Source organism: Salarias fasciatus, assembly GCF_902148845.1.
Source record: "Salarias fasciatus chromosome 7 unlocalized genomic scaffold, fSalaFa1.1 super_scaffold_4, whole genome shotgun sequence".
Taxonomy (NCBI): Eukaryota; Metazoa; Chordata; class Actinopteri; order Blenniiformes; family Blenniidae; genus Salarias; species Salarias fasciatus.
This window is the reverse complement of record NW_021941229.1, coordinates 13637656-13656447: the sequence shown is the minus strand read 5'-3', so window position 1 is coordinate 13656447 and position 18792 is coordinate 13637656. Positions and strand designations below refer to the sequence as shown.

At 42.4% G+C, this 18792-nt stretch overlaps 1 protein-coding gene across 1 annotated transcript in view; it reads right to left on the bottom strand.

The window, feature by feature from the left end:
* bcr (BCR activator of RhoGEF and GTPase) overlaps positions 1 to 18792 on the bottom strand; it is an 83676-nt gene that overhangs the window by 11010 nt on the left and 53874 nt on the right. The window contains exons 3-9 of the mRNA XM_030085229.1: positions 16072 to 16176; positions 15184 to 15369; positions 9687 to 9794; positions 8286 to 8343; positions 8109 to 8161; positions 7844 to 7984; positions 429 to 550 (exon numbers count right to left, since the gene is read on the bottom strand). Coding sequence (XP_029941089.1) covers positions 429 to 550; positions 7844 to 7984; positions 8109 to 8161; positions 8286 to 8343; positions 9687 to 9794; positions 15184 to 15369; positions 16072 to 16176 — 773 coding nt within the window. The remainder of the gene's footprint in view (positions 1 to 428; positions 551 to 7843; positions 7985 to 8108; positions 8162 to 8285; positions 8344 to 9686; positions 9795 to 15183; positions 15370 to 16071; positions 16177 to 18792) is intronic.

Here is an 18792-nt window from a genome sequence, read left to right as displayed (position 1 = left end):
ATAAAAGTGATTTTGCTAAATCATGTATCTGTATTAGTTATATATTATATCATAAAGTCTGCTCAGACCAAGAGATCTCACTCAGACGGGGATTTTTTTCTTTATTTTCTCACATGAGTAAGAATAAACTTCCAAGGTTTTTTACAGATATGACTTGAAGGACAGCATGTCTCTTTTCTACTGACATCAGCTAAGTTTTATTTAGACAACCATAATTATATTGTTTTAATGCATCTGAACTAAATTTGCTTGATTGAAAATGTCTTCTCGGTGTCATCTACTAATGACGATGCAGCCAATTTCAGTGATCAGATAACTCTGGTTCATTACTGGGCTTCAGAATAGCGGCCAGGCCTGCCTGACCTGTCACCAGTTTGACCCCTGAGCGACGTCTGTGCAGTGTCGTAGAGCTTTCAGATGCTTCTTACCCGCCGATCTGCTTCTTCAGCTTGGCGCACAGCAGCAGGTCAGTGAAGAGAAAGACGTGCCGCAGCTTCCGGGCTCCCTCGACCAGCTCCACCATGAAGCTGTCCCTCAGCAGCTGCCGGTTCTACGGCAAAAGAAACAACAGAGCAAAAAACATTTGTGCATCAGCGACTCAGGGACAGGTCGCAGGTTATATGATCATCCTCCAAAAGCTTTTTCTTCTATGTTTCAACTGAAAATTACATTTTTTTTAATCAATGTGGAACTTTGATGAAACAAAGAGACTTCACTTTCACATCACATTTTCCTCTGCTTCAGCAAGCAGTCTCAAACTGTTTCACAGTCACACACACAGATACACGCACGCACACACACTAATATAATATTAAGGGCTGCCATGCAAGGTGCTCGACATTGGGAACAATTTGGGGGTTAGTGTCTTGCCCAAAGACACTCTGACACATGGACAGAGCGGCATTTGGCACCAAACCCAAAACCTTGAAAATTTCATACTAAATAAGTTCAAATAAAATCTCAACCTTTATGCTGCATCACACTGGGGAAGAGTAAAGAGCGTGGCAGCAGAGAGGCAGAATGAGCTCCACACTGAGGTTTGGACTCACTGATGTCAGACTATGTAATGAGGAGTGTAATGCTGCCATCTGCCAAAAGGGGGCAGTAATGTCATTTTCTAAAGAAGGAAACATTACAGCACACTGACAGGAAACTAAAGTGGGAGCAGAAAAATGTCAAACCACAGCTCAACAGTAAAAGACTCAATATTAAATACTGATAACATTGGTTTTTCCTGCGGTGTGAGGAATAAAAACAGAAAAAATGAAAAACTGCAGAAAGTAATGTAATGATTTATTTAACTCTCAAGTCATAATGTGTGTTTTTAAATGTGAAAATCATTCGTGCTATGTTTTTTCCTTTACCCGGGAGAGTCAGCTTAAATTAGAAGGGAACATATCCAGGTTTTACACAAAACTGATAAGAACTTTTGATTCATACTTATTATTAGAAGATACTGTTCTGAGTTCCTGTATCACCGAGTCTGTCCTCAGTCTGTCACTTTTTTATCTTTAGTTTACTGTGGCTGTTTTCTTTTCTTTTTTTTTATATATGTAGTTTGTTTTGGAGTTATAAGAAGTTAGAAGCCTTTGGAGTCTTACATATATTAAGCTTAAAACCACAACACTTAAACTAAAAACAAACAGGTTGGGGAATGTGGGGTAGCTAGTCCTCATAATTAATTTTAGGTAGTAATCGAGTCTCTTTTCTTTGCTGCTGTTTTCTCCCTATAAATGAGCCATTTGTCCCAGTTTCTTATAAATTTTTTTTTAGTATTTTCAGTTTGCGAGTTTCTCCATAATAAAAAAATGTCCTCTATTACTGACACCCAGATATGATTCGGCGCTTCTGTCTTGAGCCAGTTCTTTGTGATAGCTTTCTCCACATTTTATTTTGTCCTGGTTTAAATTCCTCCTCATAAGCAATCCAGTGTAATAATCCAATTTCCTTTCCGATTTTTCACTGTTTTACTTTCGTGTGCCATATTTGTGAGGAGAGAAAAACCACTGGATTAAAATTTTCAGCGTTTTTAATCGGGTCTGGCACTACTGGTTGCCCGATATTTGCTTGAGTCAGGCATCTGGATGCAGGAATTTCAATTTCTTTCCACTGGACTGTGTCTGAGTCTGCGCTATTGTTGTGTCAGTGTCAATCAGAGGACAGACTACATGTGAGCGAGACTCCCTCCAGCACAATACGCAAGACGCCTTCATGACTGATTTTATAAAATGCAACACCGGCACACCGCCTCCAAACCAGAACTACTCTTCCTCGGCAGCAGAGGCATGACGTCACACACATGCATGCAGCCACCGCAGCCGCATCCCTGTCATTATCTTGGTGTATTTTCTCCCCCCCCCCCCCCGCCTCCCCTCCATCTCCAACACAGAGCTGCTGTCACAGCCAGAAAACACTGAAGTGGAGCAGAACAAAAGAGAAGCTTACACAGCCTACAAAAACCCGACCGGACGTCTGTTAGCGGAGTAGTAGAGGAGGCTGGTCCTGCGTTAGTCACTGTTGATGCTTTTGGACGAGGGAGCAAGAGAAGGCGGCACGACAGAGATACAGAAAGATGGCAGCGTGATCGAGAGGGAGGTGGAGGAAAGCATCAGAGAGACTGAGAGAGCATAAATAAGAAAGTTAGATGTCTGGAAGGAGAAAGAGAGAGGCAGAGGAGCGCTTGATATAACAGATGTCATACTGCAGTTTTTTTTTAATACACAGAGAGCAAACCATGTGACACATCACCAAAGCAGCTCCACTGCAGTGATCTGTTTCTTGTCAGGCATCTTTTTATTCGCTTCACTCGTCGAGATCCTTCGGCACATAATGGTTTGATCCCCCGAAACAAGGATCTAATAAAAACCTCATTTCCCACCGGTGAATGTAATTATTCATTACAGAGAACACAATGAGGACCGCAATGATGGCGGCATGCGATGAATAACTTCTGGATGACTTGCTCTCTGTCTAGGTCTTGTTTCTTGTGCCAACTGTCAACTGCGTCTGTCAAAAGGTGCATGACTCGATTTTCCTGATCAGGTTTGCGTTGTGACACTGAGTCTCTCGTAGGTAATTACTGCACATGCACATTTCCCGATTTCCGTTTTTTTGTTCTTGTGAGGAGTTTGATGTCACGGGAAAGGCACTGCCTCCACACATGGTAAAACCGCCTGTGGATATTTTCCCACCGGAAGGAGAAGCAAAGCTGTATCTCGTCTTACTTCTGTCAGTCTCCATGCTGTCAAGCCTGTCTATATTTAGCATGCCAGTACTGTACGGGAGCTTGAATGAAACGCCATTCACCGAGATGCTCCGACATGAAGTAACAGTCAAAATTCACACCGAACCAAAAGACGCTCAAACGTTATAATAAGGCAGCAATGATGCAATTAAATGGGAACCTTTAGTTCCGACCTTCAGCATTCTCACCTCACAGTTTGACTCCAGTTAAAGGCTTTTCTGGCTTTTCTGGGTTTTCCATTCCAAAAATGTCGTGTTGAGTTTATCTGGTTGCGATGGGGATCGCACCATCAGCCACAGCCGTCCAGCTAATGGAAGACTTTTGGAGCTAATTTCAAGAGTGGTACTTGTATTTGGATTTTGGTGAAGTAAAATATATGAATCTAAAAATGTTTTCACTGTCAATAAACCACCAATATCGTGACAAACCATAACAAATCCATCAGTGAGAAAGAGAGAGCAGAACAAATGATCTGCTTTTTAAAAATTAATGAAAAATTACACAGCCAAAAAGGGAAATGGAAACAGCAATCACAATATATCATCATATATCTGCTTTTAAACAGTATTGTTTCTGTGCCTCTTTTTTTTTTGACACCTTGTGACTTGACTGCGATGAATGCTGGTGTGAGCATTGCAAATTTTGAATTCTCTATTTAAGTAATAAGAAAATCTTACGGCTTGAAGCTAAGCCTTCTGTACAGTTTCCACTTTATCACTTGTCTTTATGATCAGCAAATTCAGATTATGTCCATATCGCCACAGTTAGCTACGGTCGACTGCTCTGACACTTTTTTCAGTTTGCACTGATAAAATGTTGCTAATATCATGTGATGAGAGGTCATGTAAATGTCACACCACTACTCAGGTTTGATCTGCCCACTGTGAACATAACTGAAGAGCAGATGTAAAACAGTAAACATGTTTGTGACAAGTGAACTGCGGAGAGACATATATTGTAATGCATTTTACTATTTATAATAAACTACACACACATTTAACTAATCAAGTCCATTTACAAGTAGACATCTTTGGCAATGTTTTTTTTAGTTTGTTATGTCAAACTGTTGGCATCGATCAAAAACCACAAGCGAGTCATTTCTATTGTTGCTGATGGGATCCAGCCTATTTGTCATAACTTCAACTCAACAGACTGTTTATGATTATTAAAAACTATAAACCCTATTAAAAAAATGAAGAAAAAAAAAAAACTAAAGTTTTTGGAGCATTTTAGAGCAGTCAATACAGTTGGTCCCGGGATTTAGGTGGTACAACTTTCCAGTCACAAAAGAGTTTCAGGAGAGTGCCACACATTAGTAACATGAGCTTCTCAAAACTGTCAAAAATAAGATACAAAAAAACGTAAAAGCACTCAGTCATTGCACATTTGCAGACACAAAATGAAAAATAAATCCAGTCAATCTGATAACGTGGGGTATTATATACTGGAGGTACTGGAGTGACTCGTCAATAATTGGGTGTTTATCATTAGAAACTGGCAGCAAATGGTGAAAAAGAAGCACATTTTTGGTTAGATTGCAAAACTATGTACCGAGGTGGGTTATTTGCACGTTCAATTCTTAACAACTTTCACTGGAGAGTAAAAACACAAAAGAGGAGTTTGTTTTACAGGGGAATAATTAGATTTTTCTTATGTACTGATCCTTCCCATGAAGAGTTAAAATACACTTGAGATGACCAACAGTTAGATGATGTGGTTAAAATTAGCTTCTTATGATTCAACTCTGCGCAAATCCGGAGCACCAAACTCTAGTAAAAGACAAAACAATGCTGCTTTTGTGAACTTGTTTGATGATATAATTCATCTGTCACAAAAATATTGTTATATTTTGTCAAACTGAGGTTTTTAAATTGCATTTACAAGTCAGTCATAAATCTGATCTCATTTCAGAGTTTTTGTATGCCAGCGTTTCCCTCTTGTACGACAGAAAAAATGTAACAAAATACAAAATAACTGTGTCGTTGCACATCAGACAATTAAAAGAATCCCATCTTTCGTTCCGTCTCATAATAGCTGACCAGCACACGGCTATAATCGATGTGGAAGGAGAGCGGCATGAAGCAGAACGCACTGACTGCACTGAATGCAGATTAAATATTGACCACTGCTGAGAGCAAGTGTGCAGGTAATGGGCATGAGGTTACAACGGGCTCGTGGTTATATTTAGAAAACATGCTTTAAACCTCTGCAGATGTTTCTTCTTCCCTTTCAAATTCCTGCAGGCGTGGAAAGATCTGCGAGACTCCCTATATGAGGACCAATGTGTACACTGCTGCTGGCCGGACTCGCATCAGGAGCATATTCCTCTCAAAGGCAAACAAAGCGGAGCCGGAACATGAGCGCCATCATTTGCATTTTAATTAAGCAGTTTGTGTTTGTCCTCCTCCCCTCCTCCGAGTGGAAACGGGGCCTCTGGGGGGCAACCTGTGCTGCTCTCTTCCTGCATGCCTCCACTGGCCAGACAACAGGTTACTCAATAGCGTGCACGCACGGAGGGTAACAATGACGCTCCCTCGGTGTGTCGGCCTCAGGTCCGGAGATAAATCATCACTGTGGCCTCCTTTCATCTGTACGCTTCTATAGATTTACTTTTCTCATCAGCACTATAACAACTGAATAATGGAAAAGGATGAGGTGATTTAAAAAAAACCACAGTGCAATTTTGCAAATGTGTTATTTATCCTCATTATTGGTGTTCATAATAGCACTGTGACTGTTTACAGTAGTGGTGGTTTTTTTGTTTGTTTTTTTTTCCGGTTTGAACAACTGCCATGGATCCCACTCGCAGCCTAATGAACATTAACGTCCAGGAACGAGAAAATTGGATATAATTATGTACTAAATGTATAAACCTGTCCTATCCTGACAGCCATATTTTATGTTATCTAGCTCAGGGTAGCAGGGCAGTAGAGACATGCTGCACCTTCAAAGAGACAAAGGCTAGTTTTGACACACTCTGAGCCAAACTGTTGCATCAAGAGCCAGTAAAATACTTTGAGCTGCCAAAAAAAAAAAAAAGTAAATTAGGTCCTCTTCAAGCCCTTTCATTGACCCAAAATGTAAAACATCATCTTCTCAGCTTCTCCGCGTGATGAACGAGCGTTTTGATGGCAGACACTTCTTGCATGTTGAAGCTCACGCTGTGAGAAACAGACCAAAAGCACTCCGGTCTTCTCCGTCTGTGGCGAGGTACAATATAATGAGCCCCATTGATTTCCATGTGCTGCTTTCATGTAACCATGATAAATATTTGATGAGTGGTGTGGAGGTCTGGACAGACTGAGATGGAAACTGAGGCCTGCGGGGGACAGTAAAAAAATGTGTGTGTGTGTGTGTATATGCATCTGTGTGTACAGAGAGGGTGCGGTAGCAAAGACCCCCCTGTGAGTCAGGGGAGGAGTCCTATCTACTTGCTCCCTCGCCGTCCTCTGTTTATGAATAATTAATTTGAGATCTGCCTGTCAGTGCGGCCTGTTGGCTCATTACAAAGCATTATGTATGGCAGTGTCACGCGAGCTATCAATCAGGAGGCGTCCGCTTGTGTGGATCAACTCCTCTCCAGTGAGGGGAGCGAGTGTGGGGGGACGGGCTGTGTGTGTGTGTGTGTGTGTGTGAGTGCCGGGGGAGACGGAGAGGTGGGGAGACACAGACAGAACCAGAGTCACCCTCACCCAGGCAACCCTTGTTTGACCATATAAGGACATGCACTCGGCTTTAGGCTGCAGATTGGCGGCCCCTGTGCACTCATTTGGCTCAGGCCTCAAGATCATTTGGAGGGTGGGGTCATGGCGTCATCATGGATAATAGTACGGTAAAAGTACCGTATGAAGAGCCCGCATCCATTTAAATCAATAAAAAGTACCAATTATATGTTTCAGGGGAATATCTTTATCACTGCTGGGCTTTAATTGAACTTGAGGTGATTGCAAAGAAGATAATGTGTAGTTCGGGTGATTTGTGCATAAAGCACAATCCAACATGTTGTAACCTTTAACTGTTCTTTAAATTTTCTACTACTTTTTAGGGTTGAACCTGAAATTTGCTGGGGCTGTCATGTTCTGAAAATCAGATAGAAATGGAGCATGTGACAGAAAATGAGCTAGATGGAAGGTTATCATGGTTTCCATGATTAGAAGAGTTTTTTTACTCTGTTTGTGGCAGAGCTTCCTCCCAAAATAATGCAAACCCTTGTTTTTAAAAGGTTAAACAATGGATGGTGTTGAAATGTTGACACTGTTTCATTACCACCTTTAGAAATTGACTTTTAGATGCCACTAATAGATTTTGAAAGTACAGATTAAACAAATGAAAGTGAGCGAGTAACTGACATTTCACAGATAATAGCCTCGAGTTTGTCTCATCAGCCGAAAATCAAAAACAACATTGAGAGTTAAAAAAACCCCCCACAATAACACTATAATGTGCACGGTGAAGCTCCGCTGCTTCACTTTCAATTCCAGCTAAATCATGCTGCCTCTCGGCTATTTGAGGAAAGACATCCCAAAAGGTTCTGGAAGTGGAACACAGTGCAGCACACGCCTCCCATCAGCATGTTTTGTAGATTTTCTGCTCGCTCACCTCTCCCTTTTTGACGGCCATAGACTGCCGCCGGGGAGCCGACTCCTCGTTGATGCTGGACAGAAAGTTCTGGGAGATTCGCAGAGCGTCCTGCAGGAGCGGGTGGTCCGGGTGGCTGGGAGGGGTGTGCTTGAGCAGGTCCTGGCACAAAACAAAGAAATCTGTTGTACTAAGAAATGCCATGCCATGTTATTGACATGTACACACAGCAAAACACAACTATGGCTTTATTATGGAACATAACTTAGCTTTCACTCTTACTTACATGTAGGACCAATGTGCTGCGCGTCACTCGGTCCACCGGCTTGTATAGTAAAGCTGTGAATGAAAAAAAAAAAAAGATCACACTGAATTTTTTATATGACTGAATTAATATTGTATGCAATATGTAAATATTCCAATTTCTGATCTGTTTTGTTAGACCCAGGCTGAGATGACTGACCCTCAAGAGAGTTCTTGGCCGTCTCCTTACAGTCCTTTGGGCTCCTCACCTTCAGGTTCTGTTCGGATGCAAGAAAACATGTTTAAGATCACACTAAAGCAGGTTCAGGAGAATATGCTGTCAAAACACGGTGGGGTCGAAAGGTTTGCCGTGGCTCTGAGGTCATCCACTTCCAAATTAATTATGCCATCCTCAGCAGCTTTTTCTCCCCCACCATCTTGCTCAGAGTCATGCATCATTACTTAGGCCATTAACAACCCTCAGTGATGAATTCCCCATTCTGCATGTAGATACCCGCCTTAGCACTGACTGGTAGACCTCATAAAACAGAGACAGAAAGACTGATGATGGATTCAAAGCTGCCACATGCGTGAAAAAGGAAGAAACAGTCAAAGAGCTTTGTGTCCTAACTGCTAAGCATGTTTTATTTATTGAGTTTTATTAATGTTGATGTGTACATTTGCTCTTTTTGAGGTACATAAAACAGCTGAACTATGTTCCCCACATTTGGTCTTTATTCACAAAAAAAAAAAAAGAGCCCATTACTGTGCTGCACAATCAGAAAAATGTATGAGGGGAGCTGTAATGCAGTTAGGGCGCTCGCAGTTCCCATCCGTGTTAGATTGCCTGAATATAACACCGCTGGGAATGTAGATTAGTTTAGACCCGGGTCAGCGTTGTTATATCTCCAAAACTAGATTTCAGGCACAAGTATAAACGTCTAGTTTCTCCAAGATAAAAATAAAATGTTCTGAGCCTGTCAAGCGGTTGGACACCTTCGTTCGGGGAGGAGATAAACGTTCAGATTTATCACGTCGCCTTGGCTCAGTGCAGGTGAGCTCATATGTTAGACTTAAGGATGAAACCCAGCAGAGACCTTGAGTGACAACTACAGACTGCAGCCTTCCACCACCCTCTGCTTGTTTCATTTAGATTATGTAAACACAACAATAAGCCACGCACGGGCACACTAAATTGCCCCTCAGCGCATTTGTATAGAAATATTCAGCAGAACATTCAAATTTAAATGCAGAGAAATGATAAAAAGCTGTGTGGGTGAATAATGGGAGTTTGTTTAGCGAGCGAGGGGCATCAGGGACAAAACATTCCTCCTAAGCTGTTTCTCTTTTTACTAATAAAACATGATGTAACACTGCTGCAAATTAGAAATCCTCTTTGTCGTTCGGGCTCTGGGAGAAACTTGCTCTCTACTAAAGTGTCCCACTGCAGCATAGGAACCAAGGTGGAGGTGTAATTCTGCAATAATAGGCTACAATGCCACACACAACCGTATTTTTAATAATACAACCAAGAAAAAAAACAGTGCAGCATGTGAATCGAAGTACATAAAAGCAAATCCAACAAGATCATTTGCTGAAAACAAGAAATAAATGGTCTTACTTCAGAGATTTCTGCAAACTGCGTGTTGGCCTGGCAGCACTTCTCCGCCGTCTCCACAGCCAGCTCGTAGTTGTCCACAAACGCCCGATAAACTCCAAGCTGGCTGGCCTGAAGGAGACAAACGAGAAACAGGAGGGTCGTGAACTTCAGCATTTAATCAACAGACGAGACATCAAAATGTCTACTCAGACCTGTGTTGGGCAATTTACTAAAAAATTACGACTTGAACACAGCTCCCAGTCACTGCTTTGAGAAGCAGTGGCTTTGTGAGAGGAGATGCTTAGGAACTTGTGTCTTGGAAAACTTTTTGTGTGTTTAATTGTCTCTCTAAACCCACGACTGAGCAGAGATGTCGGTCAGTTTAATGAATTCATTGAAGGTAGTGTAACAGTAGCATGTTACTTGTATATCTTGAATTCTCTTGAATTCTCACAGTACCTGATTTAAAAGAGAGTAAAAGCAGTTAAACGTGACTTTTAGCTTGAGGTTCTGGCATATAAAGACAAACCACAACATCTCTGAACATCTTCCAAGGTAACCTGTACAAATCTGTTACTGACTTGAGTTAATGAGTTTTTTTTAAATCCAAACTATAATAACTAGATATCCACCAATCTGCAAAATAAACAATCTAAAGTTCAGCCTTGAAAATACAAGACTGCATTGTCTTTAACAGAAGCAGTGCCCCATTCGATTGTATCTGAGCGACAAACTAAAACAAGCAGCACAAGAGAGGAGATCAGCGTGTAACCATGGTGGTCCTCATGGCTGGTTGTCATGGTAACCAACGGGACCTGCTCTGCACCGGGGTAAGTAATTAATGATTAGTGTAACAGAGGCTATGAAAGCACGTTTAGGAAGCTGGATGGCGGAATAAAACTCCGGCAAACGCCGCCTGCCAGCGCTGCGATCCATCTCGACGGAGAACAAAAGGACAATCAATTCTCAGGAACAAAAGCTGATGGAGGAGAGAGAGTGCAGTGGAGATGGGCTTTGTGTTCACTGTCGAGAGCCGCGTGTACACGCCAGCACACCTACACCTTTTACGTATCGTATATTGCACCTCTCACCTGAGTGCACGGAACACAAAACACCAACCTAAAAGCTCTTTTCTTCTGCCACGTTGATAGATTTCAGCCTTTCTGGCCCCATATGAGCATCTGACGACCTTAAATGAGGCAGATGTCCTTTTTAGGAGTCTGGACTTGCATTGGTTTCATATTTCTGATTGTTGTATTAGTTGTGATCACGCTGCATTCGGTTGTGAGAGCAGAATGAGTCACCAGATGATTAGACAAGCTGAACAGTTTAGTTCGTACTTCAACAACTTTGTCCGAGGCGAAGACGAAACTGAGTCAGCCTTGTTCCTTATTGACAGAAGTACTGTGCACACATCATTTCTTAGTACAGCAAGTCAAAGTCGAGCCAGGAGGGTGGTTTGGTGCAGAAACTGAAACAAAACATATATTAAAAAAGAGTTGTGAATCCTAACAGCTTATCTGACTATGTTACAGAGTTACTCTGTTTGATTGCAGATTAGTTAATAACAGCAAATGGCTCAAACAAAGACAGCAGGCCTGAAGGCTCACAACCCAACAGCACCACCCACAAAGTGAGTCAAATTTCATACAATAGACTTTAAATGTGATGATTAAGGTGTTGCGATTACTTTTCTGTGAAGTTCAGAAAAGTAAACCCACAAACAAACAAAATAGAACAATAGTGAGAAATGAGGTCAAACTTGCTTTGAAGTCAAATCTGCCTACTTTGGGCCGAGTGTTTTATCATTTCTCAAATAATGATTCATTTGGTGCCTGATGCAAAGTATGATAACTTAAATTTCAACATCAGACTTTAAACCGTGATTTCTTACAGAGGAAGGCGTACTGTGCACATTTATTCTCTCAAATCCCGTTTCTGAGAATCCTTGACTTTTGCCACCCTACGCGTTCCGAACGCCGACCCCGTCACAGGTTGCATACGAATTGATTGGAGCAGGAATGCATCGTCACAAGTTGTCTAAACGTCGCTGTGTTAACCCTGGCATCTCGGATGTGTCGTTGTGCGACGTGCCTGAACATTTACGGCAAACACAAGACTGAAATTAGCTCTTCGTTTGTTAAGAAACACATGTTCTTCCTGTGATTCGCTTGCTGAAGTTGCCAACGACTTCTAGTAGCGAAACTGTTGCAAAAAGCATATTTTGCACTTTCATATTGGACACTAGAAAGAAGCAATCAGGAGGAAGGTGAGGAGAAAAGTAGATTTTTCTCAGTCCTCCAATCCTGCGTCCTGCCTTGGGCCACACAATCTGCACGGCAGCGGAGACCATTCAGAGCGTGACAGTTCGACTGCGGAGCGAACAGAGAGCCCGAATGTCTGCCAGCCACACACAACGCCACCGAGGCTTACTCAGCGTGCGGACGCAGCTACAAAAATCACAGCAGAAAATGGCTTTGGGTGATGAAAGAACTGCTTGGGTGTTTGGATTTCTCAGTTCGGGATTTGTCCTGCGCGAGAGCATGTGTGTAATCCACAGTGGAAAACAACATTAGGAAAACAGCCTCATGACAGACCACGGCCATTATACGGGAAGGCTGGATTTAGCTCTGGTTTGTGAGGCGTCTTCGCAGGCTCCCACTTTTCGCCGCAAAGAGAAATCGCACTGTTTAGTCTACAATGACGTAATGATACGAACAGACAGAATTAAAAAAGCTCTCATTTAATTTACTGCTAAATGAAAGAGTGGAGAGGCATGCTACAAGGGGTCATGCAGAGATGCTTTGAGCTCAGTGCCAAGAGAGGCACGCTGACAAGCGCACAGCGACGGCACTGATGTTTTACAGATAACAGCTTACCGTGTTTACTTTATACTGAGTCACAATGTGACATATATTCCTCTCCCATCGCTGCTGACAGGATTTTTCATGCATGCTTCTCATAACTCTGCAACAGTTAATGATATCTAGAAAATTCCAAAATGGTCAGAAAATGAAGCGTGGTGCTTCGACCCCCCATTTCACCCTGTCCATATGCCAATAAGTGTCCTTGGTCAAAAACTGAACCCCAAGATGAACCCAACGGTGCACGCACCTTGCACGGCAGATGTTACTGCTGACGTGTGAATGCGTGAATGTTTATGTGAGCGACTGGATTAACATGAGCAATCGTGGAAAGTCCATTTTTAAAATCACTTTTTTGCAGCTCACGGGGGCATTTGAGGGATACAAACCACGATTTCAGACACAGCTCATAAATGTTAAAATCTGAAAAATCGATTTGGCTCATGACTCGAAGCCATGGAATCCAAAATGTGTTTTCTGATCCTTTTCATCCAATCGGTGACATGTTTTATTCTAGCGGTGGTGTATAACAAATCATGGTATTATGATCACGATAGTTTGTATTAAATTACTAATCAGGCCATCAAGCAGTGGAAGCCGCATCCCTGGGTAAACAGGACGGCGTCTTATCAGGCTGTCTTAAAGATTAACATTCAAAGCCATTTGAACAGTTTGCCTGTTTTCATCCTGTAAAACCTTCCCTCCGCCGCTCGTGTGTGAAGTCAGTGTTTGGAAGGAGCAGAAGAAAGAGTGCGATTTTGCCCTATTTACAGCCTTCAAACACTTCTCTCTGACGCTCATGCTCATAACCAGTCACTGACACTTTGCCTCTTCCTCCTTTCTCTCGTCTCTCGCCTTCCCTTGTTCTGATGTTTCATGATTCCTAAGCCGTCTCCCCCTCGCAGATTTCAGACTCATGGTGAGACGGCTCTATCAGGAGCTGCAGCAGCCCAAATCTCACTTGCCTAGTCGACTCCTATCTTCTCTCAGCTTCCCCCCCACCACCCTCATCTGTATCACCTCCTCTTAGTCCCATCTAATCTCTCCCTCCCTCCGCCTCCTCCCCACGGAACGGCTGTCATGTAGCATTTTTCCCTTTCTCTCTCTCTTTTTTTTTTTTGCTTTCTGTAGGCTCAGCGTCTTCTCATCCTGACTTTTATTAACTACTGCCTGGCGAGCCGGAGGAAAGAAAGAGTGCAAGAATATGTAACGTTCATCCCAAGTGAACAATATAAACCTGCGTATGTTCGGAGGAACAGCGGCAAAGGCAGCTGCCGTCGATCTTTGATAGTAGAAAAAGTGGAAAAAAAATCCTGTCTCTGCATGGATGACGTGATGTTCAGCCAGACAAAGAAACAAAGTAAACATAAGCTCAGAATTTAAACCCATTTATCCTAAAATTAAATGTCTTATTTTGGCACAACAGACTGCCCGTTCAGATCGAATCCATCTCTATACAATGCAGACCAGAAATCATCACACTACTGATGCACGATTGTTTTTCAATACAATGTCCCACTACCGGACTAAATATCCAGCGCTGCATTCATTAACTGACTGCATCGCAATGACGTCATGTTTTTCAGAGCTGCTGCTGGCGCAAGAGACAAACAGTTTGACAATTACTAACATTTGATGGAGGAAAAAGGGATTATACATGTGACTCTTTGACAGGAAATGATGCAAATTAAATCCCAATTTCTTAGCTGAGCCCCAAGGGGACCGTCCTGAGGGCAGTTAATAAGTGTGTGCGAGAGAGAGAGAGAGAGAGAGAGAGAGAGAGAGAGAGAGAGAGAGAGAGAGAGAGAGAGAGAGAGAGAGAGAGAGAGAGAGAGAGAGAGAGAGAGAGAGAGAGAGACTCCTATTTATAGCAGCTTCTTCAAGACACAAAGCACACAGTGCTGTGATGGCCTCAGCTGCCTCAAGCAGAAAGGCGGCATTGTGATACATGCCTGCACCTCCCTCTGAGTGTGTGTGTGTGTGTGTGTGAGAGAGAGCATAAGTGAATTTTGAGGGGGAGAGAGAGGGTGAGGGAAACACACCAGTGGGAGAGGAGCAGTTTTTTTTTTTTTTTTTTTTTTTTTAAGAGAATTAACAAATGATTCTTTGTGGGTTAATTGACCCATTGTGGAAGCGATTAAATAGATCCAGTGTATATTTGGCCCTGACAGCTCTGGCAAAAACGACCGTTGGACCAAAAGAAAGAGCGAGCGGCTGTTTCAGTGGAAATGAGAATGGGAAGACACAGATTCAATTTGTTGCGATTCAAAATGATTTTAAAAAGACCCCCTCCCCTACATAAACTTGATCTAATTTTCCAACTGGTTCATTAAATCTGGCCCCTGAAAGCTTCAGATTGAGGAAACAACTTTATGATGAATAACGTCTCTCCAGCACGGCCGCGTTACTTTGACTTCATGGGTCGGAAATGATGCCGCACAACCCAGAGTGTCCTTTCTAATACTGTCAACATTTTTGGGCTCCCTGCCTTGTCACTCTGATTAGAGGGGATGTCACGCAGCTGCAGTGGGGGAAGTTAATGCGTTCACCAAGTACACAAACACATACACTGCACCTTAATTCTTTTCGCTAATATCTTTCTTTAGTTGTAAATGGCGAAGGTGCTCCAAAAGGTGAATAAACCTGAGCCTCACTAGTTTCTGGAAGAGGTCTCCGACTCTCTGGTGGTGGCTCCACTGCTGGACGCGGGGCAAAAGTCCGTCGTAGAAGTCCTTGTGGATCTCGTAGAGCTCAGGCACTTTGAAGAAGATGGTTTCTATCTGAGCCACAGTGAGCACGGGCTGTGACGTTGTAGCGGCAGCCTTCAGAGGCTTCATGGGCTGAGGGGCCAAGCACAGGACACCGCGGCATTAGAACTGCAGAGCTGCCGCGTGATGAAGCTATCTTGGGGGGAACAAAAAGAAGCAGAAGCACTCGCTTGATGCACATTTTTTTGGCAATTAAAAGAACACCACGAATATTGAAATAAATCCATACACAATCAAAAAAATGCCCATTAATCTAATCAACTCCAATCCATTCAATATTGAGTGTTTCATCAACACCTACAGTTATAAATAAAGCAAAAATACAGGTCAGTACTAGACAGTGCAGGTCCTGGAGGCTGCAGAGTGCAGACACGACTGTTTTAAGGTCTTGTGAGTTCATTACCTGCTACACTGAGCAACATGACCCTGATAAACGAGGGTACATCAGTAAGTTTAACTTCACTTCCACTGTATTAGATGTCAAGACTGCTGAATGTAAGCATAACAATGTTAACCTGAATCACCATCATGCTTTCAGAAAATAATTCAAATGAAGCAAAATGAACTCATTTTCTCAAAGTACTTTGTGTGCATTAAAAACAGTTTAATATGAAAATAGATGGCAAACATAGGAGTATCCACCACCAGTACAGCCTGACAAGTTTGGCAATGGCAAGTGGGGTAAATCACAATATCATTATTTTTCACTCAGTTCAATACATATGTCATGTAATGTGTGCTTGTGTGTGTGTGTGTGTGTGTGTGTGCTCTCACCAGTAGCAGTGCCTCCAGGTGACTGAGGTATGTTTCCTCGGTGGCCAAGATGCCTGAAAGGACCCACTTCCTCATCTCCAAACCTTTTTCCAGGTCACATTCAGTCTGCAACAAACACATTTTACATTCTCAATGTTCTGCTTTCACACTCAATGCATTCTTTTTTTTTTTTTTTTTTTAATTGACGGGTTTCTGGATTTCAGCTGAACATAAATATCTTGTTGACAAACAGCTTATGAACATAAGAGTCTTGAAAATCCAACCGGCAACAGATGCACCTCCCAGCACACATCCCTGGTTGCCTCCACATTCCCCCTCAGCCCAGTCAGAGCTCACCGAGGAGCGCAGACGTGAAAGAAAACAGAGAGGCAGAGATTCCTCAGGCTGTGTTGTTTACCCACGAAGTCTGAAATAACTCAAACAGGCAGGTTCTCCCATGGCAGGGAGAAAAAAAAAAGTTTGGGGGATAAATATGTGTTTGCATGAGCAAATGTGTAAGTGTGAAGTGTGTATGTGCACATACACTTCTAGTCCTTCTGGCAATGAAGAGGAGACAATGAAGCGGAAGAATAGAGAATAACAGAGAAAGATGGGGAATAAGCAGGATTACACAAATATGAAGTAATTAAAAGTGGTGAATGAGGGAGGAAAAACAGAAAAAAAACAGTAAATGGAATGATATAAACAAAAGATAGAGAGAGGGTTTGTTTTACTAGGAGCTGTCATGTCATGCGTGTGGTCATTTTACTGACAGTCCACACACTGACATGTATGTCTGCACATTGATCATATAGATCTGAGGTGTGAAAGGACCTGAGGAAAGGTCAAGACTCGGCACGTGAGGTACAAAAAGCTCACTAGTAAAACCGCATTAGAATGTTGCCGCTGTGCTGCGGTCATCCATCTCATCTGGTGAACCGCACAAATTCAGGAGTGAGGGTGAAAGGTCAGTAAGAGATGTGGACATACATGAAATTTTCGCTATAGTGTGAATTTATAATTCACATTTCTTTTGTTCATCGTAAAATACCGCTGAGCCCCTCATCCTTTTGTTGAGTTGTGTATGTCCATTTGTTTCACTACTACACCTGAGCCTGAAAAAAAAATTCAAGTCTGCAAGCTAAAATGATGTACATGACTCCTGAGCGCCGCATTTACATACGTACATGAAGTGTGAGTACATGACTGTCCGTGGGTGTACATGCATTTATTTAAATGAAGGAGTAAATGGGTCTGAAAACTGTTTCCATGGCCACTGCATGAGCAGATGCTTTAGAACAGATCTCTGGGGACTGCTGAAGCCTAGAAGATTACGAAACGCTCGGGGATTATTAAGGACTTCATTACATTGGAGTCCATTACTGGCATGGTTACTGTTGGGCTGAGTAGGCATCGGTTTGTCTGCAGTGCAATTGATTAGGGAGCTTGATGAAAAACAAGCACATGCTTGATACCAGAACTTTAAAGTGGATTTCAATCAATCAGTCAATCAAACTTTATTTGTAGAGCACTTTTCAGATTGATTAAAAACAGCATTTAAACAATAAAACAGCATAAAAAAGGAAGCCCGTCCCCTCCACCATCAATATATAATACAACGAACTACATAATACAGTAAAACGCACAACTTCACCACAATCGCACATACGCACACACACAATATTGCCAAGTTCTAAAACCTCAGTTTTGTCCTGGGCGAGCTGTAGGAAGCTCACTACCACCCATGACTTGATCTCTGAAATACAATTAAAAAGGGTTTCTATTGGCCCTGAGTCACCAGGAGACACGGCCAAGTACAGCTTAGTATCGTCAGCGTAACTATGGAAACTGATGCCGTGTCTCCTGATGACGTCCTCAAGAGGAAGCACGTAAAGGTTAAAAAGAATGGGACCTAAAACTGAACCTTGGGGAACCCCACATCTAATTTCATGTGTTCCTGAGGAACATGTATCCATCGTTTGATAAAAACATTGATCTATGAGAACCGAACCAGTTAAGAAGAATACCAGAGAAGCCAACCAGGTGTCTCTGTTTGTTTATTAAAATGTGATGGTCTACTGCGTCGAAAGCAGCACTCAGGTCCAGTAGAACCAACAATGTGAGATTTTTACAATCCAAATTCCACCTGATGTCATAATATGTGCCTAATAGGGAACGTGAGCTGGGTTTAGACCGGCGTCAGACACGTTAGTTTTACCCTACTGATGATGTGTTGTTGCAGCAATAATTTATCCTGAAACCATTAGCAAGCAACAAGTCCCGGTACTAACAAGCTTTAATGTGTTTTGTGTGTGCCATGGGCTTCAGGGGGCGTTGAGGGGTTTGCTGGAGACACTGCAGTCAATACAATACCCATATGTGGTGACATGAGCTAGAACAGAATATCACAGAATTTAATTTAATAGCACTTTGATTGTGCTTCAGCTTGTCACTGGACACTGTCACCGGTAACTTCAGTCATCTTGTTACTGCTGGTGAATGTCTGGCCCTGTTGTTTGCCCCAACCCCTCACCTGGATGCGACCTGCTATGCTTGTAAATGTTGTCTCAGCTCGAGCAACAATCAGCAGACACTGAACCTGTTTCATGAAGAAATCAGCTGTAAAAATGACAATAGTGTGAAGACCAGAAGAAGACACTGTATGCTCAGACTGCTCTCGCTTTCATTTTCAGGTAGTTTTGTAAACTACTGACATGTGACTCTGCCCTCATGAATATACCT